Genomic DNA, 27,248 nt, shown 5'->3' with positions numbered 1-27,248 from the left:
AGTGCGTATGGATTTCGTGGAGTCACTTTAAAACTTTTGAAAAGTTATTTGAGCAATCGTAAACAGTTTGTGTCCATTGATAATAATATATCAGATTACAAAAACATAAGATGTGGAGTGCCCCAGGGATCGATCCTCGGGCCTATTTTATTTCTTTTGTATATAAATGATTTACCCAATGTTTCTAATATTCTACAATATATTTTATTTGCAGACGATACAAGTATATTTCTGTCTCATGATAATATTGATTCTCTGCAAGAGGTTTTTAATAAAGAATTGCAATATGTTACAAATTGGCTGCGAGTGAACAAATTATTAATCAATATATCAAAAACTAATATTATGATATTTACAAAGAAAAAGATTAACACTGACAATGTATTTATTAACATGTGTGGTTGTCAAATTATGCAGACATCTTCAGTGAAATTCCTTGGAGTTCATGTAGATAATAAATTGAATTGGTCGAATCATATTAATTTTGTTTGTAATAAATTATCAAAAAATATTGGTGGAATGTATAAACTTAGTTTTCTCCCAAAGTCTGTTTTAAAGTCAATCTATAATGCTATAACTTTACCTCATTTGTATTATGGAATAACTGTTTGGGGCAATGCTCACGAATGTTACATTCATCGACTTTTAATGCTTCAAAAACGTGCAATACGAATCATTTCCCATGCCACTTTTCTTGCCCATACCCAGCCACTTTTTTTATCCCTGAAGATATTGCAGTTGAATGATATGTACAAATATCAAGCTGGCATTTTTATGTATTTGTGTAAAAATCGTTTATTACCAAAGACTCTCTTAGATTTGTTCACTTTTAATAATCAAATTCATAATTATAGCACGCGATCCGCGAATGATTTTCACCTACCTCTATCCCGTACTTCTTTTTATCAACGATCTATCATTTACATTGGTCCTACCCTGTGGAATTCTCTCCCCTGTGCAATTCGTAATGCTAACTCTTTGAATACATTTAAATCTGGTTACATAAAAAAAATCTCTTTTATAATTATAGCCAAACTCATTGAGGTCAAGAGTATAATCTTTTATTCTTTATGATTCAAGACATCCCGTATTTTGTTGTCATTGTGTGCTTTGTTTTGTCTTGTCTTGTCTTGTCCTGTTCCTACATTTTACTTCAATTGAACACACTATAGATACCATGTAATTGAAATTGAATGAATGATTTTAGGTCAGCTAAAAATAAGGGACATTTCCTTTCTGGCTGCTACCTTCCATAGCATATCTGTTAAACCTATTCATATATGTGTTATTGTCAATCTATTTCTGTTGTATTTTTTTTTCCTTTTCACTGTATTATTGATATGTTCGTAGTCGTATCCGAATATTGATGTATGCATTGTTTTTTAATATGTTCCATGCTTTGGTGAAATAAAGAAACTTGAAACTTGAAATATATATATATATATATATATATATATATATATATATATATATATTAACAGCGGCAAAGCTGTCCTCAGCTTTGTACCATTGTTTGAAGCGGCGGGCACAGTGTATGTAATTAATTATTGTTAAATCTACATAATTTTATTTTGCTGACTGATGAAAAAAATAATGGATATAAGTTTAAAACATGACTTAAAACGCACTGGCCGGTTAAAAAAAAAAATAATTGATATAAGTTTAAAACATGACTTAACACGCACTGGCCTCACAGAGGCTTACATCGTTTCCATTACTGACAAAAGAATTGTGAGAAATTTGACTAATACACTTAAAGCTTTATTACGAGCAAAATAATACATGACGTACTTTAAAGCTACGTTCGATGTGCTATTTGAAAATGAAACTAATAAAGTTGGATTATGCTGGCCTCAAGACATTATTCGGCTTGTAACATATTCTTTCTTTTGTTTTAACTAGAGGAACAGAACACATACACATAGAACAAATAAGGTAAAAGTTTCAAGTATTTTCAATGTCGTTTGACAGAAAAATACAACTCGAGGTGGATATAACAGGGCAAAAAAGCGAGAAAAAGGGACAAGAATAAGCGGTTACCCGAATAGGAAAAGAAAGAAGAGAAGAGAAGAAAAGAGATGAGAAGAGAAGAGAAGAAAAGAAAAGAGAAAAGAAGAGAAGAGAATAGAAGAGAAGAAAAGAGAAGAGAAGAGAAGAAAAGAAAAGAGAAGAGAAGAAAAGAAAAGAGAAGAGAAGAGAAGAGAAGAAAAGAAAAGAGAAGAGAAGAAAAGAGAAGAGAAGAAAAGAAAAGAGAAGAGAAGAGAAGAAAAGAAAAGAGAAGAGAAGAAAAGAAAAGAAAAGAGAAGAGAAGAGAAGAGAAAAAAAGAGAAGAGAAGAGAAGAAAAGAAAAGAGAAGAGAAGAGAAGAGAAGAGAAGAGAAGAAAAGAGAAGAAAAGAAAAGAAAAGAGAAGAGAAGAGAAGAGAAGAGAAGAAAAGAGAAGAGAAGAGAAGAGAAGAGGAAGGAAGAGAACAATGGAAGGGTAGAAAAGCGATATTAAGTGTTCAGGAATTGGGAGCTTTATAGAGGAAAGCAAAACGAACTAATATTGTCTAAAATTCCTAATTCAAACAATAACAATTTACAATAAACAAATTATTATGATTTTGGGGGTGAAATAAATATGTAAGCATAATGATAAGCATAGTGATACATTGCGAGAAGATTTCTCTTTTTTTTTTGATAGGATGATTTTAAAACATTCTAAAGAAGAACTGCGTCTAAAATCATCAGTAAATGAGTTCCATGTACCTGGTCCATGGTGCCTTATGGACTTCTGAGCACTCATCAATTTCATCAATTTCTGTTAAAAAACATATATTCCTCTTGGAAAGAAAAAAAAAGAGAAGGAAGAGAATGTTCGCCATCAACATGGTGCATAACATCTACTTCGGCTTGCAATGTGCCCTATAGCTGATGATTCGAGACTGGGGGACGAAATATAGGTGGAACAATTAAAAGAGATGTCACAATAACGTTATTCATGTCAAGTGTTGTCAAGTAGGCCTACTGTCCACACACACGACATGAAACCGACCGGGAACCATAATATATAAATACTTAATCATGGATTATATGATGGCGCGTTGACTTTATTATCCTGAAACTGCAATTCAGCTACGAGAGCGTTGTCCTCTCGTGTTCGTAAACAGTAACCAATCACATCGTTGCATGCAACACTAAAGCTTTTTATGCTGCACTTTAGCACTGCAAAACCAAGTGGTCATGGTATCTTACAATCAAATGTTTTGTATCCATGCTTTCAGACAAGAAAACAAAATTGCCTGTACTTCCTCTTCTAGAGTCCCCCACATCACTATCATTCTTAGATATTGATTTTGTATAAGTATAACAGATTGCTTTGAATATTAGCGGGAGTGGAAGAACGCTGACTTAAAATTGCTTTTATTTGTTATCTTTGCAAAGTTACAAGTTACAGACGCAATAATAGTTTCAACATCATTAATGATATTGATAATTATTACAATGACAGTGATCACATAATATTACTGCTGTTCTGACAATTGTTCAATTGCTGTCTTAACCTTTCTCCACGCTGGATTGTAGATTATTTCAAAGGTGATGCAGGTAATATATACTAAAGAAATGCAACAGATAGACATGATAGAAGATGCACTTAATATACTGCACGAAGTTGGCTTCAAATAAAATGGATTCAACTGAGATTTTAAAAGTTCAAACAGTTGGATTTTAGTATTGGCCACCTCAGAAAAGGCTTGTTCTCCTCTAAGTTGAGCGCACAACACAAAGTTTAATTATAGTTTATTATTTCCGTCTTGATCGGATATTAAACTAGCTTGTGCTCGTCGAATTATTAACTCTGGGAAATATGATAGCATATAATCATTATGCATTCTTGAGTTGGAAGACACATTTTTCGCAAGATCCGAGTTGAAATAATGCTGTTCTGTTTTATTCTTATTTTTCTACTTTTTTAAGATTCAGTAATAACTGCAAAAAAGTATGTTATATTGAGTCGTCAGAAGAGTGTGATGGTGCCCCCCCCCCCCCACCTCCAAAAAAGCGTATGATATAGAGCCCGTCCTATGTGGAATGAATGTGCTGTTAGTACAGCGCTCATCCGATAATCCGGAACCACTTGAACTGGTTAAATACAACAAAATCCAACGTATGAAACTTTTTGCTTGCTATTTCACCGCTCAATCTGAACCACAAACCGATTTATCTGGGCATATTTTGGCTGATCCACTTCTGTAATTGTCCTTTATCAATGCCTAAAAATTATAACTAAATCTTGAGAATTTTATCACAAAGGTTTCCTTTTCATTTATACCAATAGGATTATTCTCTATCCAATCACAGATAGATAAAAACACGTTCATGATACTACTTATGCCTATTCATTGGCTACGTGACTTTTTGTGCTGTGATGGAAATCCCGACCGCTCCCGATTAAGCGGGAGCCATGATACCCATAATTACGTCAAAGCTGCTCGCTGGCACTCTTCGGTGAATATCACGCGCGTGATGAACAGTTGACCAATTGGGAAGCAAGTAGTTTTTCAGGTGTTGTTAATAAAACTTCATGTCTTGATGTTTGATACAATGTTTACAGGCTTACGTACAACTTTTCGAAGTTAGGGGATATCTTTCTGAGAACGCCCTCTAGCTGATCTTTCTGATTTGAAACTGTGGTACAGCGTTTTTAGCAGACTATGATCAAAGTCTTCGAGATATTCTTACTGTAAGCCGGGTCTTTAGATTGCTGCAGACTGTACTGAGTCTCTAAACGTACAATTATTACTATTCGAGACAAACCGTCTTAAACTAATGTGCTAAATTGATTGATGATAATAAGGCAATATATAAATATGAATCCCTATAGGGAATTTCGTTGACTACAACCGTTCGAAAGCAAAACTACACAATTCGAAAACAGAAAACATTATGATCTGAAAGCTATGCGTGATGATATAGTATATGTGAGAATTTGAAGTTGATGCTGACCCGGGTAACTTCATCAATCAACGTTTCTTTGCGGTATATAGGCCAATCTGAACCTCCGTTTTCAGTGACCCATGGTTGACGCGGAAACAATCTGGGACAGCAGTGCAGCGTGCTAAACGAGATATCGCTTTTCCAGAGTCAAAGAAGGAAGTTGGTCTGTCACTAGCTATTGTGGTAAAGGATAGCGTACCATACTAGTAGTTCAGCTGTGTGGTGTCAACGCCTGATTGTACATTTTGTTCATCACGCCGTGTGTATTGTCTTCGACAGAACACCACAATTGGCAGAAACACACGTAAAGTTTCAAGGCGTCGAAAAGCTGGGTATGAAGGTGGACCAGCGCGCAGAATGACCGAAAAGGGGGGAAAACCCGTGAAGCAATGACAAACCAATATTTTGTCTTGCTTTTCTCCAGCTCTGTCTCTTCCGGTCTATGTCGAAACTACCGCGAGCTTTATGACAGAACAGGACTGAGTTTGGAATATCAGTGGTTCAGTAGTATATGAGCGCAGGTTTTTTTCTTCTTCTTTTTCTTCGTTTTCTGTTTGGATATTAAAAGACACCCGTGGCGTGAGGGACCGAAACATGGGCCAGGTGATGACGAAGATTAGCAGTGCCTTCGGAGATTGGTCCAAGAATCCGACTCGGGTTCTCATGGTGGGATTGGACGCAGCGGGTAAGGATCAAGCGCCATAAACTAGTTGTATGGGGCTGACGATCTCACATTCAGTACGACATACATAAATGCCTCTATGCAAGTAATATATATAATATATATATTCAGACATATTGATACTGATAGGATAACTTTCAAACCATTTGCATATTAGGTTTTGGGATCTTGTTTATCAGTCATTCGAACATTTTTATGTATAGCTCAGAAAAGTTTGACGATTTCCTTCCTACGTAGCCACGGCAATAAGTGTTAAATGATTACAAGAGTCAGTCAGCATGTTTGCACTGTGGATAAACTCAAGTTGGGTTGACAGCCGGAGACTCGGCAACTGCACGGTGTCATATTTTGTTCCCTGCGTCTTGTGCCTTGATAAATCCAAGGAGGAACCTAACAAAAATTAGAATCATTAACATTGCTCTCCTGTGTACCCATACTGTCATTTGCACAACTTAATAATGGGAATGAATCCCCTTATAATAGTGCGCTCATTCAAAGAGTCATTCACCGTGTCTTTCAAGTGATTGCACACGTGTTTTGACTTTTGGGTCTAGTAGTCGTGCCTCTCGTAAAATCCCTTTTGTCAGTAGGTATTCAACTATGAATATCGTGACCTTCGTACGTACCTGGTATTGTCATAATTCATACGCAGTAGCATTCCTGTACCGATTACCGATAACGCACAAACACCCGAGATATAAATATAGATAGACTTCTTCCGTCTTGGTCTTTCTACTCGTAGAACACTGCATCAGTAGCCTGTGCAGACTTACAAAATTATCACCAATAGTAAATGTAATTCAGAATTTAATTCAATTCAATTCAATTCAATTCAATTCAATTCTACTCAATTCAATTTCACTCAATTCAATTCAATTCAATTCCACTCAATCAATTCAATTCTGCTCAATTCAATTCCACTCAATTCAGTTCAATTCAATTCAATTCAATTCAATTCAATTCAATTCAATTCAATTCAATCCAGTACAATTCAATTCAGATTGGGATCAAGATACTTAGTAATGCATTTAGGGGTTTTATTTCAGGATATTAACTTGCCTCTTCCAAAGACAGATACAAGAACCGCTATAACATGTACTATCCACTCGTGTTTCTGGCGAAACTGAACGGGAATCAGCTCCTCCTGCTATTTGACGCATGCACTTTGGATGCTAATAGCCGTCTTCATAAACCTCTAAGGTAACCTTCATGAATCTTTGTGAACCTTAACGATATAAAAACGCATAGAAGAGCCGGATACGCCCTCCTGGACTAGATTTGGTCTTTCCCCGTTGATGTCAATTCAAAATGGATTATGATAGCAAAATAGAATGTAACATAGACTTCGAGTGCCGTGATTTCATTTGCTGTTCTTTTGATAGAAAATGCCCAATCACTGTAATAACCACTAACTTGATCTGGGGACCAATGTTAAAGGATCTTTAAGACGTGTAAAAAGTTTGTTTTTGTTTTTTTTTTGCTAATACCTCAACGTCCCTCCACTAGAATAACATTGTACTACGAATCATTACATTTTACTGAAGAACAGCCATGGCTATTAAAAGCTTGTGCCGTGCTGAAATAAAATAAATGAATGAAGAGTTCATCTATGAGAAGGGGAATTTGTTTTAGTTTGTAAGAACTGAATCAAACAAAGCATGATGATATCAATCACTGCTGTCACTGATAGTTGATGTAACATTAAACATCATTTCCCCTTATAGATTGCAGCATAGTCAAATGTGCACCTGAAATAAACATTCGGATATTTTGCTAGAAGTCTACATTACATTGATTAGAAAGCCTGAAATAGAGATTTATTTGATTTAGGCGAAAACAGCGCCCTTAGCAGACCTTATAAAGATTATGAACATCAATTCAATTCAATTCATTTTTCCCCATTTTCCAATCATATCATGGAGTGGAACACCCCTCGTTAGCCAAAGGCCAGTTTTCAGAAAACTAAAAGACATGATGAGAAATTAATGTCTTAAAATACTACAACAGCTCAGTGTAGCTTTCAACGAGTATCTCCACCTTGTTCATAAAGACAGTACGAGAACAACAGGAATGAAAGCGAAAACAGTGTCACGAGTACAGCTCCAATGAGTATCCTCTTGAAACGTGACACATACCGGAAAATACAATTAAGTATGATGATCGTGATGGTTTGAGTACCATTTGATCAAACCAAAATCAAGTATGGACTTTACTTCTGGAAAGAATAGAAAAGGAAAAAATAAACATTGTTTTTCTACGGTTTCTTGTACGCCCTTGACACCTACTTTTCAACATAATCACTTCTTTGGTAATGACATCGGCCAAAATGGTCATGTTGGTCATGCGACTTCAACTTTTACAAGTTTATGATTATTGTTAATGGGGTTTATTTGTTTCGAAATCAAAGTCCAAACTTGAAATGAGAATTATGAATTTACTCGTTACTTGTTTTGTTTTTTTCTTTGTATATGATGATGAATGTAACTGAAACTTCATCTTTTGATGGAGTGGCAGGTATTGAAGGAACAAACCCAACGTATACAACGCCCATTTTCAAACTAAAAATAGAATCATCTATCTATGGATCATGGATTCCTTGCTGTTGTCTTTTTTTTTTTACAGTAGTCGCCTTTGTAGGGAACTGCATGTGTCCATACAGGACTTCGATGTAAAACAGCTGTTATCTGATTGTCTTATCCAGTATAAATAATCATGTTCATATGAATAAATGAATGAATGAATGAATGAATAACAAATAAATAGACAGAAAAATAGATAGGTAGATAAATAAATAAATAAATAGATGGATAAATAAATAAATAAATAAATAAATAAATAAATGCATATATAAATAATAAACAATCAATCAATCAATCAATCAATCAATCAGTCAATCAATCAATCTATTCGGGTAAAAAGGAAATCGTTTGGCGGAGAACTGCCAAATATGCTGATTTTGCAGCAGTTTTCTATCCATGTAAACACTGTAACGATGCTTCGGCCCTAGGTCTATCCTTATTTCCCTTCGCAAAATATTGTGCATGATATTAAAAAGAAAACTTCCGACTTTTGTCCTGTTATTCCGTTATGGCTTCACAACATCACAATCGTCTTGAAGACCTTTTAAATGTGCATTACAGTTTTTTTTCAAATTCAGTTTTATATTTGACGTTAAATAGTTTTACGTTTTTACCATATTTATTCTAAAACACGACAGACTACGATCGTTGAGTTATAGAGAGGTTGTCAGTTTCTATTTCATCTTCAACCCCTCCCCCCCCCCCCCCCCCCGCGCAATTGTTGAAGCTTAGGTACAGTTCGGTATTTCGACGGTTTATTATTCCGAAGGTTCGTTAATTCGAAAGCGAAATAAGATTCGTAATTCCGAAGGTTCGTTAGTATGCTTTTCTTTTTCTCATTTTCGGATTTGAATAACGAACTTTCTTTCATTTTCGGATTTTGAGGATGAAGCACGTCAAAAACATTACTTCTGGAGGGTCTGGAGAGAATTGTCAATTTTTGCTCCGTATTATAGTTGGACACATTTAATGCACAATATCATGAATAACGCGCTAAACCACGATTTCAGTTGGGTAACGACGAAATGCGAAATATTGAAGGTTCTTCGGTAATACGACAGTCTAAGAGCATATCCAATCGTGGTTGCTACGTAATTTGTTCATATTCGGTTATCTATAATCAGCAAATCCCGAGATGTGAAAAGCATGTATTTACCGATCTTCTGCGCTCTGTGAATTGCATGGAGCTTGTTGGAAAAAGAAAATGATTGCTAGGGCACGATCGATCGCCAGGTAACGTTCTACCTATACCCACAATGCTGAACGGGGAGGGCTCTTCTGGAATAAAAGTCATATGCACACTATATATCGAAATTATTCTACACTTTTGAATTCAAAATACTCCAAAACAACTCATCTTCCTGGCAAATCGCTTCAGCCAGGTAAGTTTCTTCGTAGACCATATCCATGTATTGCAAGCAAATTTCAGATGGTGGAAGATGAATTTTGAGTCCTTCTAAAACTATATACAGTATGTGTTGGCTTTAAAATGAATGCGATTTGTGGTAGCAAAGCAACAGCAACCTCAGGATATCTTGCTAGCGTTACGTGAAAAAATAGAGCTTGATCATCCATTGGAGTATTTTGAGATCATTTCAGCATAGGGTCCGGTGGTGGTGATTTGGTTCAGTCAGTAAGAAGTCTGCCTCCAGATCCAAAGGACCCCCGGGTTCGATCCCCAAGTCTAACCGGGCAATATTGTGTGTAATGATACCATCCACTCTAGTAAGAGGGAAAACACTCTGTCCCTCGGATAAAACATAAAATGGAGGTCCCGTGTGCGTAAGAGAGTCATTGCACAACTCATACATTTTATCATAAGGACGGTTTCATTCATTCATCGCAAAGAGCAGGGTGCATTACCCGCTGGAGTGGTCCCAACTTATATCCAACTAGACCTCATGGAAGACCAGCTATAGTGCGGCTGAATGTGGGCTATCCAGCCCTCTTCTCAGATGGATTAACAAAAAAATGAAACAAGCAAACAAACACTACACTTTAATCAAGTGTATAAATTATGTATAATGTAGTGTGAAGGAATAGGTATGTAGTTTTGATAATAACATATAGCCATGGACCAATACAGTAACAGTATACGCGGCGCGTGATCTAGTGCTCGTATCGTGCATAATTAATGTTACGTGGCAGTCATGATACTTTTATTACGTCAGTAATGATATTATGTCTGACTCTGAAAGACGACCTTGATTCAGTGAAGTGCTATAGATTTAGATCTATCTGCAGGGCCCTGTCGCATAGACTCCAACAGTTGAATTCAAAACATCATTTGACCTAAAATCAATAGGAATACAGGATTTTAGGACTCAATGCCGATGTTAATGATTGATTTATAAGTACAGTGCACCGTTTTGTGCAGCGGGGTGCTGTTAGTTTTGGACGGTTATAGTTATGTTAATACCGGCCGTACTTCCCTTTAACCACACCTATTATGAAAATGTGCGATTTGCCTAATTCTCTTGCTATGTCCTACCCAGTCATTGTTGATTATAACAGTGGGTAAACTTGATAGTTGTCTATTACACACTAAATTTGAGTTTTAGGCTATTCAAGACTTGAAAGTTTTAAAACCCAAAGGAAAAAAATTGATTTGAGAACTCTTTCACGGTATAAAATAATGATCGGGGGACCCTTGTGAAAAAAAAAAAATAAGTATCACTAGCTCCTTGCTAGCTGGTTTGCTATCAGCCATTCAGCTTCTGACATCTCAGTTCTTGACAAGAAGGGTTTGAGTATATATCACATTCATGCAGATGTCCACGAAATAATATGTATTGTCGTGGGCACAACGTACTGCCTAAATTATGGTTGATGTTGTCACCCTATAAACTCGACAAGATGCTCTAAAACGTATTTTTATAAATATTAAATGCATACTAGATTCTATGCAATTGAATTTCTATTAATTGATTTGATATTCTTAAATACCTCAGTTCCAATCTTTATTCTAGCTTCTAACAACTGAACAGAAATTTCTGCTAGATTTTTGATTTTCAGGTTAGTGAAAATCTGAGCCCTGTATGTCATTTATATTGAAACAAACGTAATAGTAAAAATCGATGCTAATAACAATAAACAAATCAATGCCAATAACAATAAACATGATATTAATGATGGTGATAATAATTATGGTGTAATTTTCTATGGTCTAGGACTTCCGATTGCTAAAGAACATTAATTTGAGAAAAATGGCAGACAACGAATGCGGTCCGAATAGTTTGTCTAATAAACTATCTTGTCTGTATTAACGATCACAATGTAGTATTTCCGGAGGATGAAGGGAGGGAAAAGAGGGGTTGATTTCGATAATTTGACTTGTCTGACAAACGTAACGTCTCATGATCCTTATTTCATTTGCATTCCTGGCACACACGCCGTAACTGTGATCATACATGTGCGTGGCAGAAAATAGGGTTTGCAAACTTCAAAAAGCAGTTACAAAGTTGAGTGAATTTCTTTCCAGGCGATTCTCCCCAAAACCTATCATCGAGTTTTACAATTTTCAAGTCTTTTTTGAAGAGCCTAAAACTCGAATTTAGGGTGCCGTATATAGACAACTATCAAGCTTGCACATTGTTATACCGGTAATCAACAAAAACTGGATAAGGCATGCCAAGAGAATTAGGTAAATCGCATATTATACATAAGGTTAAAGGGAAGTGCGTTCAGTGTTTACATAATAATCATCCAAAACTAACAGTAGGTACCCTTCCTCACAAAACGGTGCGTTGTGTAAAAGTAAGTAAATCATTAACATCGGCCAAAACTCTATCATCGGCTAAAACTCTGGATTCCTATGTCTTAAGGTCATATAAAGCTTTGAATTTAATGGTTGATGTCCATGCGACAGGACTCTGATCATAGATCTGCATCAAAACCAAGCACTTCACTGAATCGGAGGTCTTCTTTCAGAGTCGGATATCACTGATGTACTGAGAGTGTCATGACTATCACGTAACACTTAATGCACTTTACAAGTACAAGATCACGCGCAGCGCATGAACTATTACTATTGTTCCGTGACCTTTATCGAAACTACATTTGCTTTGTCCTATTTCTTTGCACTAGATTATACATGATATATGTACTCAACTATAGTGTAGTGTTTGTTTGTTTATTTGTGTCATTATATTTTAATTTCTTTATTTTTTAAATCTCATCGGATGTCGGAAATTAAAAGATTCCCTTGTATAGCTGCGGACTTGTTTTGTTTCATTTTTCTTCGTGTGCATGTGCACCACTTACAGTGATTCCCCTATAGCACGAAATAGATCTTCTTTATATGATCATGATATAATTATGAACTCTCTTGTTCTTTTCGATCAGTGGTTACAGATTCACATGGGAAATGGAATGCGCACTGATGGGGATCGTCACCAGTCCTAACATTGCAGAAATCAATGAAGATGTTGGAGTTTGTGTCAGTGGACTTCAGTCGAAATGTCACGTTTGTGAGGGGGGGGGGGGGGGGGGGGGGTGGGGACCTCAAAAGTTTCAGAACTCGTGATTAGTAGCCGCAGATAGGGTCTACTTTCTCCATTGCGAGGCATTTCCGTCTATTTGATAGCGTCCGTTGGTATGGGCAGAGCATGGAGTAATCGTGGTAATGTCGATGAACCACGGAAACACACTTTACCTTCGATTTGATTCATTTCATCTATTTTTAGGAGTTCTGGTGATGTCACAAATTCCTGATTGTACTGAGGTATTAGTACCGTGTGAGGAACTTTCAAACCATACACCCCACAAAACAAAACAAAGCATGAACAGAAACAAAAAAAAATCGTTTAAAGGTGTTTTGTCCCCATGTGTAACAGACCTGCAACAATTTAAACGGTTCATTTCTTTATTCCTTAATAGACATGATATTCTTGGGTAGGAATTCAAGCGAATGGACCTAGCTGCCACCATTGATGAATTGCTTGCTTCCTTACCAGCCACATTCAAAAGCAATACCTGTGATGCCAATTTTTCTTTTGGAATGATGAATCTAAAATTGTGCAATTGACAGGAATGCGTGAAACTACTTTATCATCTTGGTACAACCCCTTACTCTTCTCTGAGGATTCGTTTAGAACCTGTCTGTGTCACATCTTTCCTATAGTTGCTTTTCATCTAGCTTCTTTTTTTTTTTGGGGGGGGGGGTTATAATTGATGTATTTATTGTTTTTTACTTTTTATATTTTTTATTCGTAATGTTAATGTAACAGCCCTGCACAATAATAAAGATAATGCGCTAAATCTGTTCTCTTTCTAGAATATACAAAGCCACAGGCTCATGTTCTTAGAGGGAGTAAAATATCGTGATATTCTTGTTGTGACTCAACTTCGAAATAAAGATCAGACAGATATACCATTGTTGTTATAGTATTTGTATTAGTATTTGAGACTAGGGCTTTTTTTATAGACACAATAACACAAACACACACACAAACACGCAGTCACACACACACACACACATACACACACACACACACACACACATACTCACACACACACACACACACACACACACACACACACACACACACACACACACACGCATACACACACCCACACAGTAAGGCAGAGAGAGCTTAACTTGTCTCATTTCCTTTTAACCAGTCACCACACACGATCCCGGAAGTTTTCACTTGCTCCATATCCGATATAAGACAATTACTCTACACCATTGGTTTCTCCTTTCAGAGGTGACGGGATTTTCTGTGAGTTAGTATAGGAAACTCAACTGAATTCCCTGACCTCAATGTGCAATGCAATCTATTTCCTAGACCCTCCATTGCTTAATCAAAAGATTACTTCACGATTATTAAGTGTACTACATAATTATATTGACTGTTCTGCATTATATTCTGTTCGGTGATTGGTCGTAATGCAATCACATGACTACTGCAGCGAGCATCGAAATCGTTTTGTTACGAGCAGTTATTTCGTCACGTCAGGTAACATAATTCCGGAATTTGACTGGCTGCCCACGGGGCTAGAATGAAATAATGTGCGTATTCATGTGGATCACATATAACATGACATAACATGACATAACATAACATAACATAACATAACATAACAAAACATAACATAACATAACGTAACATAACATAAGATAACATAATACAATGTATACATAATATACATGACGTAACATAACATAACATAACTTAACATAACAATTATTTTCTTGTCTGTAGTTGTAATGTTGACTTGACAGTTCTTTTCATGTGGGAGTTACATTTTCCCACAAGGCAATATATTTCTCTCAGTGCTAAGAGTCTAATCTCTTCGGGAAAAAAAAATCTCTCGGGGATGCTAAATATGAAATTTCACTTCTAAAATATCAATATCTGTGCCGTATATAATATGGTTGTGTTTGTTATGTTTACGAGGAGTTTGATCTTAAAAATATTTTTCCATTCACTGAGTTTGAGTGTGGTGTATGAATGCAAACAAACGAAGAAGTAGAAAGGGGGAATGAAACCTCAATTAAAGATATAGCTAGAAAAATAATTCAGTCAAGAAACAACAGGAGTAAAATTTGCAACCCTTTCAAGAAGCCGATGAGCAAAATGATGACAGTGTAATAAGTGAATACTCAACTTTTGACTGAGTTGTCATTTGAAAATATCAGATCTGTTCAGTTACAACGTCGGCATATTTATGTACAAATTTTCTGCCAACGAGTTACCGGGTGTTTCTACTAGCATGTTCAGAAAATACTATTTGATTCATAATTATCCTACCCGCCAAAGTGACGCATTTCACCTTCCACGTACTCGAACAATTTTCGCTAAAAAAACGATAATGTATACGGGCCCTAGATACTGGAATGACCTCTCCCCCGAAATAACAAGCTGCTCGTCCTTATATTCCTTTAAACGTAAATTAAAAGAGTTTTTATTGAGTGCATATTTTGCAGACACTGAACAGTCGTAATGTCTTATGTAATACTGTGGTATGTTATTGTCCAATCAAACATTTTGTCAACACGTTGCAGATTCCATTTAGGGTCTTGCCATCGGGCTCTCTGAATTCATCATTAGCAATTCCACATTCTACTTCGTTTCCCTCTCTTCCTCTTTCCCTCTACCCCTCTCTAACCTTCTATGCAGAGCTTGACGGCAGGCACCAAATGGCTTAATAGTTGTACATGTTACTTTTTGTGTCTTACTGATCATATCCTGGTGAAAGTTTTAATGCAACAATAGTTCATAGTATATATACCAAAGTAGGCAGTATAATAATGATGGCTCGGTCACAGTAAGTTCATATTAATGTATAGTTTGTTTGTTTTTCTTCTTCTTCTTTTTCTTCTTCTTTATTATTACATAAAATTTGGCAACCTTACATCATCATTCTGGTCTTATCTTCTATCCGTTCTCCGTTTCTTTTTCACAAACACTGATTACTCGGGGCTTACAGCCAAACAAGCTAGCTTTCATGTAGGTCCCGTCATACTTCTCTTTGATCAACCCCATTTCGATTTCGATTTTGACCAGTTATCATTACATGTAATTACTGTGTTATCACCATGTATATTGCTTGTTTTCTGCACATTGTTCACAAGGTAAAAGAACTTGTCTGGTTTCTGTTGTAATGTTCATAAATGAGAAGTATGAAAATAAATGAATTGAATTGAATTGAATTGAATTTGACAGTGATGGTGCAAAAAGCACGAACAGAAAATACACGTAAAATATAAACGATGTTGTTCATGCTTACTTATGGTTCTCCCAATCAATGACCCTTTCGAAAAGTTGTTAAGTACTTGGGCCTTTATCTCGGTTGTTTTTACATCCTACTCGTTCTTTAATTAGGAGAGCGGTGAGGTGAGAGAGGAAGAGATTGATAGAGAGATACGCTTTATATTTGCCCACAATATCCCTGGCGTAAGATCAAAACTACATGTACATCACAGTGATGACCATTGTGTCTTGTGCCCTATCTTACTTTTGAAGTTACTAGATTGTGATAATACACACAAGACAGGATATGGGCTTTCGATGTGTCGCGATATACCTGTGATGCAGACGAAACTATTATGGAAGAGTTGTATATATTTGCTCAATTTTGTTATCGTGGTGGATTTATAGTCACGGTAGCGATACTGATAATGAGAAAACTCTGAATGATCACTGATACAGCTAACAATAACGTGGAGAATGATGATGTAGTTATGGTAACTATGACATTACAGAATATAACATGATATTCAGCTAGATCACTTGTACATAATGATGATAATTCAATTTATTCTATTTCATTTATTTACTTCCATTTTCAACAAAGAATATAAGAGCACAAAATATATCTTGCAAATAAAATAATGTTCATACTCTACATTGCATCGAAATGTAATACAAACAAAATATGATAATCATAATGCAATAATAATGATTAGAATAAATCAACAATTACACTCGTGCCCTTGAATATCACGGTAACGCTATTTCCAACTGTTTTCCCCCTCTCCCTACGCAGGCAAGACCACTATTCTGTACAAACTGAAGTGTAATGAGACGGTGCAGACGATACCCACCATAGGTTTCAACGTCGAGACCATCACCCCAGTCCCCGGCTTGACTTTCACCGTGTGGGATGTCGGCGGTCAGGAGCGTCTACGAGCTCTTTGGAGACATTATTTCGTAGGAACAGAGGGTGAGACGGATGTTGTTGTCGCCGACGTCTTCGTCGACGTCGACAATGATCACGACCAGGAATAAATTCTTGTTATCAATGATTTCGTTCGCTGGAAGATAAGATTCAGTTCTTTTTGTGTAAATAACTAATCGGCAGACCAAGTGTTACCTCTGTCTGCATATTCCCCACCCAATAAGACATGCATGGGGGTGGGGGGGGGGGGAGGTGACACAAGGTTTTCTGTGCGAGTTTTGGGGAAAAGTTATCAGAATTTGTTAGTGATGACATTACATGAGATGTTAACCTCTCAAAGATTTCATTGCGTGGTATGTTGCCTCGATCTAAATCGGTGCCGCGTGTAATGCTCACTTTGGGTATCTTTTGTAGTGTCAAGTACATATTTGAGATCCTTGTCATGTTTCTAAGACTCAAGAATGTTGTTGCCGCAAAGGTGTTATCATTAAATGTAGTAGTATTCAATTTTTCAATTCAATTTCAATTCAATTTCAATTCAATTCAAAGGTTTTATTTTAGTATTATCTCTCACGTCATCAGCATTAGTGCTGGACAGGTATAACTGTATCATTTCTATTACTATTAAGATTTAAGAGGCTTCAATTTAATGATAAGCTAAGAATTCACACGTAGCATAGCAACGCTTGGCGGCATATCATAATGCCATATAACAGAAAGGACGTAATAAATAAAGTGTTATTTCCATTTTTTTTGTATCAGTGTTATTGCAACTATTACCATTACAATCTCCTCCTACTACTACTATTACCACTACGACTATCACTAGTATCACTATTACTCTATAACTATTACCATGACTATTACTATTACTATTACTATTACTACTGCTTTATATCACTAAATTGTTTCTAGCGTGATATAGTATTGCTGCCATCGCATCCGCCTTCGGTCTCCTACATAGCGACGATGCCGTGCTATAGACAGACAATGATTGTCAATGCACTTCTCTTTCTTACTCATTGTTCTGCGTCACTTATGGCATGTACGGGGGATTCGGTTTCTATTTCGGACGGACGTGAGGGCAGTTGAGACCGTTAAAGGGTGACGTGCGACCATCGAACGTCATCAGACGGCTTATAATGATTATGATTATATCATGCCCCATTTATTTAGCTAATCCTGAAGATACAAAAAATCTGTAAAGAATTCTGTGAACAATGACAACGACAAAAAACAACAACAACACAATGCAATACTTGCATGTCTTCAGTGGAGTTTTAGCAGTGTACACACAATGAAATCAGAATATACACTGACTGAAATCAGGGCCCTTTTAAAAACATGGTTTGACAAGACCTTCGGTTGGATTTCCTGTGATAGGTTTGCCACTAGGTATACAAATGCTCAAGCACTATTGATCGTATAACAATGTATAAAGTGGCAAATTCTAGAACGAGCTGAAACTACATACGTTTGAAAATACCAATATGAAAATTGTAGCGTGAGATTATAGTATGACACCGCTTCGTTTACGGGGTTCCACATTAAACATGCTACCATCATTCGTGTGTGCATAATGCATCATTTATGAGGTTGTGGGATAGCAATAAATTTGCGGTGGTTTCCCAAGTAATACCCGAGGCTATAACAGATGAAACAATGTAGTATATAAACATGAAGAGTTAAAACAGTAAAATCCGATCTAGAATGAGACGTCGTAAATAAAGGATTTCGTAGGTAAATGTAATTTACTTTTGATAATAATGTATAAGTGAAAGGCGTTTCCACATTATCATGAATGAGTTGTATTGAGCAACATGTTGTAATAATGAGTGTTCGAATTTAGTTTTGCCAGTTAGTGTATTCGTATACGACTTTAACTAGTATTCTTGAGACCGAAAACTTTCAAAATTGATCATCCCGATGATCACAGCAGCAGTGACAAGTAGGCTAGCCACATCAACCATTGAGAACACGACGATATTATTCAAAAGAGGCTTACACTATACTGTTAAAGTGGTGATGATATTACTGACAGGTTTGGTAATGATGTAATACCGGATGACAGCATCACGATTATTCAAACAGCTTTCATTGTTAAAACCTTATAACATTTACGTTATTAACATAATTATCAAAGAGGGTTTTTTTTTTAGAGATAGATTGCCAAACCAAGTTTCACCATTGCAAAATTCAGATTTTGTTAACTGCTATATGACGGGAGGGAAACTTGTCGAATGGGAATGCTGGGGAAAGGGAGGTGGGGTGAGGAGGGAGAGAGGGAAATGGAGGGATTATTGGGGAGCACGTCGCGAGCTCGACACCCATGAGTCAAACAGCCCACAAATCACACTAACCACAAGTCATATAGCCCACGAGTTAGACACTAAAATATATGATCAAGGCCCATGAGCTCGACATCAAGTAAAATAGGCCCACGAGATATACGGTCCGCCAGCTCGACACCAGGCAAACAAGTCCCACGAGCTCGACTCGAGGCAAGAAAGGCCAACAAGACCGGTATGTAATCATGGGGCTTAATGTAAGTGTCGATCTCATGGGCCTTTTTCCCTCGTGTCTAGCTTGTGGGCCTCATTTGCGTAGAGTCGATCTCGTGGGCCTTATTTGCCTATCAAGTGTCAAGCTCGTGGGCTGTATTCATGGATTCATGGACCTGTTTTAAATGTCGAGCACGTGGGATGATCCTGGTCGTTCATCAGTTGGACAAGATATCCACCATCGATGAATACTTAATTTCTCTTGAGTATGTGTTTGTGCAAATCAAGTAAAAGATGATTATTGCCAAGTACGTTGTCATAGGCCTGTATACGAAACTAAATCACAATATCCCTACGAATGTATATACTTGTCACATGCAGCAACATAAGAGTCTTCACGACGAAGAAAAAAAAATCCTAATCGAAAGTATAAGTGCATTGTCACTTCACTATCAACGAGCAAATGCTGATTCTATATTCGGAGGTGTATTCTGTGAATACTGACTTCATTGATATCCCAACACGATGGTAAAAATTCGCTCAGGGATATCCAAATTAAATGCAATAGCATTACAAATGTTCATTTCCTCTTTTACATTACATGCACAGATTGGAAACATACCACTAAGTTTAAGGGGGAGGAAACGTCTCAATTTACTACGATATTCAAGTGGTCATTAGGACTTACTAATAGGTTCGAGATCCAAGATTACGTATACTACGGTGTGAAGACGTTCCTGTTACCACTTCAGTCTTACTTGCGAAATGTCTTGTTTGGGATTCTCCCCCGTGTATTCATTCCACTGCGCTAAAAGGAAGCTGGTGTATCGCTATATTCAATAAAGTGTTTGTATTGTTGGAGACATCACTATTATCAATTTCTTATTACAGGTACGTAGTGGGCGCTGGATTCCATGCATCATAGAGCATGCACATGCAGAAGAACACTCTATAGGTGTATTAGAGCACCATTACGCGTATAGATCTATGTGTGATGTCATTGTGGCAGCGTAAATCGAAAGAGCAAAGGCCCTCGATCCCATAATCTGGTCGCTTCCTACTCAACTTATATGATTGAAACTGGGAAAACGGAAGTTCCCCGGTTAACAGAAGGGAAGTGATAAATACCGGTAAAAACACAGTATAACCTCTTATCCAAAAAAGCGAAGAGTTGGGTGAGAATATAGGCCTAATGCCGTCAAATAGCTACGCCATATGGGAAGAAAATGATCGATCATGAAAAAAATTAATCAATCTCTCATTTTTCCCATTAATTACTCATCTTCAGGCCTTCATGAAGTCTGTAAGTGCCGGTTGGCACAGAAAATCTTATCACGGTTTACCTATACACACTGTCCAAAGTTCATTGGACCGAAAGGGTTAAGAATGATTCCCAGAAAGCAACTTGAACGTACAGTCCACAGATATTGCAGTAGTAATGTATAGTAGCAGTGTGGAATCACCTAATGTAGATTACTTCTATCAATATTGCTGCCACATTTAGCATTGCACAGTTATATGGGTAAAATTACAACATGTTCAAGCATCCACCAGGACTGTGGGCGTTTTATTTAAGTGTGCAAGCTTAAATCATATAGGCGGTGAAAATTGGGTCAGTTTCACTTCCCGCAAAATTCTACCATGTCAAACTCCACTTACAAGCACTATACAGTAGCGATAGAACAACCACCTCGAAAAATTAAGTGGCAATATTCTAAAACTCTATACTCAGAGCAATAAAGGCATCGGACGATGTAGGTTTTTGAACTCACATAACGTCATAGTAACTATGTTGGATACATTCGTTATGATTTTCTGTAGCTCCATCATAAATGGAGCAGAGAGGCCATTTTCATTCCAGATTTTTACCCAGTAATCTATGGCGACGCAACTCGACCGAGTTACTGTTTTATTGGGAGTAAGATAGGTAAGGGTTTGCGGAAAAATCTCATATAATATAGTATTGATATCGCAGCACTCATCATCCAGTTACAATGTTCCAGTTAACACGGTCATTTATATAGGCTTCTAGGTCAGCAGTAGATGTTTCCAGGTTAGCGGAATTCTGGGTATTTTGTCAAAAAGAAATGAAAAGATAGAAAGAAAGTAAGGATTTCACCAATCAATACGACTATAGATAGACTCCGGTGAGATCATTAACATATTGTAAGCTGAAGGTGTTTGACCTATCTTCATGATGTTAAACGACTGTTTGTGAGCGTGTATTCTCTCTATCTCTCCCTCCTGTGTATGTTTATTATGTGAGTTCATATTCATACCATATATAAATATACATGATTGTCTTTTGTTCAGGGATCATCTTCGTAATCGACAGCGCTGACCAGATGCGGTTTTTGGACGCGCGAGAGGAGCTCTTCAACATGTTGAGATCGAGCGACATACTGGACGGCACGCCGCTGCTTATTCTGGCCAACAAGCAGGACATGGCTGGTAATAATTGATATACACCCTCTTCATTCCGAACGACCCTTTTTAGATCACACAACATTGAAAATATTGGCTGAACTAGAACTTTGGAAGGCTGGAGAGGGGGGAGGCAATGACCTGCCGCAGATTTTTTTTTTCATGGGGGGGGGGGGGGGGGGGGGGGAGGGGTGGAAGGGGAGAGGGAGAGGGGTGGCCAGACTAGGACCTACGCTAGAGTGGAAGTCAGTGATTCTGTTTTGCAGACACCGAAATTCAAACACTATGTAGTTGATAACGATGGTTACGGAGTACCATTGTATTTTGTCCTGTCCCGTCTACCAATGTCTTGATAATAATAAGGTCTTATTTACCCAGGGTAGCCTCTTCAGTGTTACCACTGCTCTACCAGAGGGTCCTGCCATTACTAAGTATTATTACCCTAGCGTTGCCAGGTACCCATTTATACACCTGGGTCGAAAGGGACATGATGGGTAAAGCATCTTGTCCAAGGACGTAGGCACTGGGCGGGATTTGAACTCGGGTCTTCTGATCGGGAGTCTGGAGTCTTATCCACCTTGCCAAAGCGCCCCCATAATTACTTTGGAGAATCATACAAGGTTTAAAAAGGATATCTGAAAAAGATGATGCCTCCAGATCTCAGCGTGTAGTCAACATTAATCCATGGAGTGTTTTCACCTCTGAGTTCAAAACCAAAGGAATTTTCTTGTAAATGTGTATTTATAAAACTGAATTTTATAATATACTTTCTGCCAAGTTGGATACTAAGGCATCTGATCATGACTTTATGATATCTCTCAAAGGAACTATATAATTTCACTGTTGTAGGCGCGTTCGCCCTAAGTGCGTGCTCGTTTTCAAAAAGCCCGTGCTTTCTTTTCTTGTTCTTTTTCTTCTCCTTTTTTTCCTTTATTTCTTTGGAAATAGAGAATAATTCATTAACACATCTGGGAGACGCTATAAGCACTAAACAACAACAACAACAACAAATCCCAAAACCCAAAACTACACAACTTAACGAGTGACGCCGAAAACAAAGAAGTATATAAGGCATGTATTATTTTTGGTGGGCGGACGTATTTCAGGCGGTGGGGGAATTAGGTGATAGTCCGAAAGTTTTAGAATGTTTTATCTACATCACATGTGCCCAGAGTGACCGGTATACTGTATATCGTTCCAAGTGACGTGACAGTATCAGGCCGCATTTCCTGTCGGGGACCCAGGCAGCCAATTCACTAGCCGAATTAGATCATTGGAATAAATCAATTTTGCCTTTCAACTATATTTGTGGCATATAGTCTATACAGACCACTGAAACCACTGGGGAAACTTGCTCACTGGCGTTCGCAGCATAGGCAGGTGATGACACAAATGAGTTTGACACTTATCTGAGTTTAATTTCTTCGAATGAGTCAGTTACGTAGGGATCGAAGGAATGAGCAAAAAACAAACCAACAAACCAACAACAGGCAGAAGTGTATGCCTGATATTTCGTTCTTTGTCGGATATGAATAAGAATACAGGTAGAAGGTTACAATAGAGGAAGTGGATATGACGTAACAGAGAAGAAGTCAGACATGTCCTGTCTATTATAACCACCTTGAATATCTTCTTACAAGAGAGGGAATGGTCGAACTGACTGCTTTCCTGTCGATCCGTCTGGAAAAAAAAAATAAATCACAAAGCAAAGAATTCATATACGTGAGCATGATACCAATACAAAAGAGCAATGATAATGACATCAGCTACATCAATAATGATAATGATAATAATAATAATAATAACAATGATAATGATAATAACAATAATAATAATAATAATTATAATTATAATAATATTAATATTAATAATAATGATAATAATAATAATAATAACAATAATAATGATAATAATGGTAATCATCATCATCATTATAATGACGATGATAATATTGATAATAATGATAATAACGATGATAATCATTATTATCAGTAGTAGTAGTAGTAGTAGTAGTAGTAGTAGTAGTATATAGGAGAAGTAGTAGTAGAAGTAGTGGTAGTAGTGGTAGTAGTGGTAGTGGTAGTAGTAGTAGTAGTAGTAGAAGTAGTGGTAGTAGTGGTAGTAGTAGTAGTAGTAGTAGTACTAGTAGTGGTAGTAGTGGTAGTAGTAGTAGTAGTAGTAGAAGTAGTGGTAGTAGTGGTAGTAGTAGTAGTACATGTAGTGATAGGAGAAGTAGTAGTAGAAGTACAGTTGTAATGGCAGTAGTGGTAGTAGTAGTAGTAGTAGTAGTAGTAGTAGTAATAGTAGTATACACACTAGCAGTTTGAGAGCAGTTATGACATCAACGCCTATCTTTCAATGCCTGCTCATTTGTAATTTGCTAATTTTCACACTTTTAGTTTCACTCTCTGACACGTAGACTACATTTACATCGGTAGTTATATTATGCTGCATGGGAGACATAAATTAACCTGTTGATGTCACACCTCTGAGGCCGGTGGTCACGTGGCGATCAGCAGTGGCCATGACACAACACTTTCGTTCGCGGTAGAGATTCATATTTACCGGAGCTATATATTATTATAGGTCCCACACACGTCGCATGGAAAACTACTCAGTCAAAATATTGATTGTACAATAGTCATGTACATGCCATGAATGATTCAGCATTGGTACGAGAATATTGATGCAAATGCAAGTGCAAATTGCACAGTATTTGATAAGGAATACCCCAAACTGTTATTTGATTACTCTATATTTGGAAATCGGAAAGGGAAGGAGAAAATTCCCACGTTTATATTCGTTTGCATAAATCTAGAAGAGCTAGAAGCCAGAAACTATATTTTATGTAGAACTTCTGTCTCCCCTCTTTCTTTCTTTCTTTCTTTCTTTCTTTATTTCTTACTTACTTACTTACTTTCTTTCTTTTCCTCCCCCCCCCTCTCTCTCCCTCTCTCTCTCTATTTCCTCTCTCTCTCCCGCTTTATCTTTCTTTTAGAATGAACATAATCAGGTATATGTTTCACATTACCCAATGTTGGTATGGCCAGATCATGAAAATATCACCTGCAATGACTAATGAAAGACGGAATCAATAAAGTTGCGTTTCGGCTGAAACTCATGTTAAAGGGGAACAGTCCAACTGTAAGTTAGTCTGATAAAACAGAGTGAAATCTTACGAGTTCAATGGTAATTTTTGACTAAAATCGGATGAAAAATATGGAAGTTATGACATTTTGAAGTTTTACTAATTTCCGCAAAACAGTTCTTGTACAATGAATATGAATATGCAAATGAGTGAGCTAACCATGTCATAACCTCACAATTTTCCATTGATTGTGTTAAAAGAATGACGAAAATTCATTGTTTCTGTCAATGAAGTCTGAAACATGATGTCATTCCTGGTTGAATAACTTCAGAATAGTGATCAGTTAGATGTACGAGGATTTGAGCCTCGGGCATAATTGCGTTTGAATAAAAAACTGGAAATTTCACAAGTTTATGTACAAATTATATGGCAAGTTGTGAGGGGATGACATGCTCACTTTGCTCATTGCATATTCATATTGACTGTTCAAGAACTGTTTCCCGAAAAAGTAGCGAAGCTTCAAAATGTCAAAACTTCCTTATTTTTCATCCGATTTTGATCAAAATTATACCGTTGAACTCGTAATATTTTACTCTTACTTATCAGACTAACTTATATTTGGACTGGATTTCCCCTTAATATCATCATGGCACAATAGAAGATCCCAATTATCATAGCTTATGCGTGTATGTTTTTTTCCACTGTTTGTTTGGTAGAAGCCGAGCCTGTACAAAGATTGGCAGACACTCTCGATCTGAGAAGCATCACCAAGAACCCGTGGCACATCCAGCCGACGTCGGCGATCACGGGTGAGGGCCTCTACGAGGGCATGAACGCCATCGCCAAGATGGTGAAACAGTTTAAGAAGGATAACACGAAGAAGGACCAAGCAGCATCATGATCGACTGGATCTCTCTTGGCGCCCATTTTGCCCTCGCGTCTTGCCCGTCCGGTTGGCGCTCGGTCCACCTTGCCCGTCGCCAACTGATGTGACACTGCTTGTCAAGTCTGCTCGGCGTTGAACAACACTGTCGTTGCCAATAAGGCGAAGGCGACTTCGTGTCCTAACCCTCTGCGTGCCGCATTATATTACCTGCTCATAGGTTTGTGTGTAAAATTTATGCACATTTAACTGATTAGGACCGAAAGGGTAAAAGGCATGTTTGACTTAGCTGTTGGAGCAACAATGAACGTATCTGCGACATCGCATTTCTTCAGATATAATGTGAACGTATGATCGATCATTACCATGGGCAACTTGATGTGTGTGTAATGTAGATTGCACAAACATTGCGATGGTCGTTCTACGAGGGTCAGTTTGGAACCAGTAACCAGGCTCGTCACAGCTTCATATCAGTATTCTTCAGAGTCTGTATGGATATGATCAGTACATTGCCAGACATCCTTGGATACTAGTTTTGTCAGCAGCTATTGCTGTTTTCTTTCTGGAAAACGAACGGCAGGACAACAGAAACTTTGTAGCAGTGCTGTACCGCTTCACTGATAAAGAGGAGAAGTCAGGTGAATGCACGATATTTGCACGCGATGAACGCCACCATACATTAAAGGGACAAAAAAAAAAAAAAAAACCCAGACAGACATTTGCCATTTACTGGATTTTAAGTTGAGATTTTGACAACAACAAAAAATCGCAGAAAAATGGGATGAAGTCTATAGCAGACTCCACCAGGAAAATTTGTATGATAAATAATAAACATATTATATGCTTATCAATAAATACAATAAGATAAACGCAATGTAGATTCACATATTATATACTTATACGTTGTATAAAGCGGATAATCAGGAAATGTCTGTGACGGCATACCCTAGACAAGTCATTACTTCACTCTACACAGCAGGTCTGGTATTTTAACGTCTAGGATAACCGTCTAATAGTATTTATTCTATGGTTGAGTAAGAAAGCAACTTTAACGCTCATGGTTCCAGTAATACGTAAATTCTTCAAGAGCAGACCAAATCGTATGATTGGTATGACGCGGCAAGATAAGGCATAAAGAAAGTCACAATACATAAACAAAAATATCACGACTCCTCCAAAATGCATGCAGTTATTTTTCACTTTAAATCGAACCGCACATGCTAGTTCTTTCTCCCCCTCTCTCTGTCTCTCTCTTGATTTCAACGTCAAGCAACATTTTAAAGCAGTGTCTTTATTTTCAAAATGATATTGCAAAAGCTTCCGCGAAATAATTTCAAGCTCTCGAGCAGGATTCGAACCTACGACCTCCTGATCACCGGACAGGCGTCATCTCCACTAGACCACCGAGCTTTACGTCGATGTAGGGCAATTTGTCAATCAGTTGCAATGAAAACATCTCGACGGAAGAATTTCATGAAGTTGAATAAT

At 37.3% G+C, this 27,248-nt stretch overlaps 1 protein-coding gene across 1 annotated transcript; it reads left to right on the top strand.

Moving 5' to 3' along the window:
* The first annotated feature begins 5,167 nt into the window (after window positions 1-5,167).
* LOC139718198 (uncharacterized) lies at window positions 5,168-26,453 on the top strand. Its single transcript, XM_071629679.1, has 4 exons — window positions 5,168-5,663; window positions 16,733-16,909; window positions 21,679-21,816; window positions 25,594-26,453. The coding sequence occupies exons 1-4, from the start codon at window positions 5,573-5,575 to the stop codon at window positions 25,776-25,778; spliced, it is 591 nt and encodes a 196-aa protein (XP_071485780.1). The 5' UTR covers window positions 5,168-5,572; the 3' UTR covers window positions 25,779-26,453.
* The last annotated feature ends 795 nt before the right edge of the window (window positions 26,454-27,248 follow it).

This window comes from Diadema antillarum, unplaced genomic scaffold (genome assembly GCF_040938485.1).
Source record: "Diadema antillarum isolate AM-2024a unplaced genomic scaffold, OU_Dant_1.0 scf00000091, whole genome shotgun sequence".
In the NCBI taxonomy this organism is placed as follows: Eukaryota; Metazoa; Echinodermata; class Echinoidea; order Diadematoida; family Diadematidae; genus Diadema; species Diadema antillarum.
The sequence above is the reverse complement of the archived record's forward strand: the minus strand, read 5'-3'. Positions and strand labels throughout refer to the sequence as shown.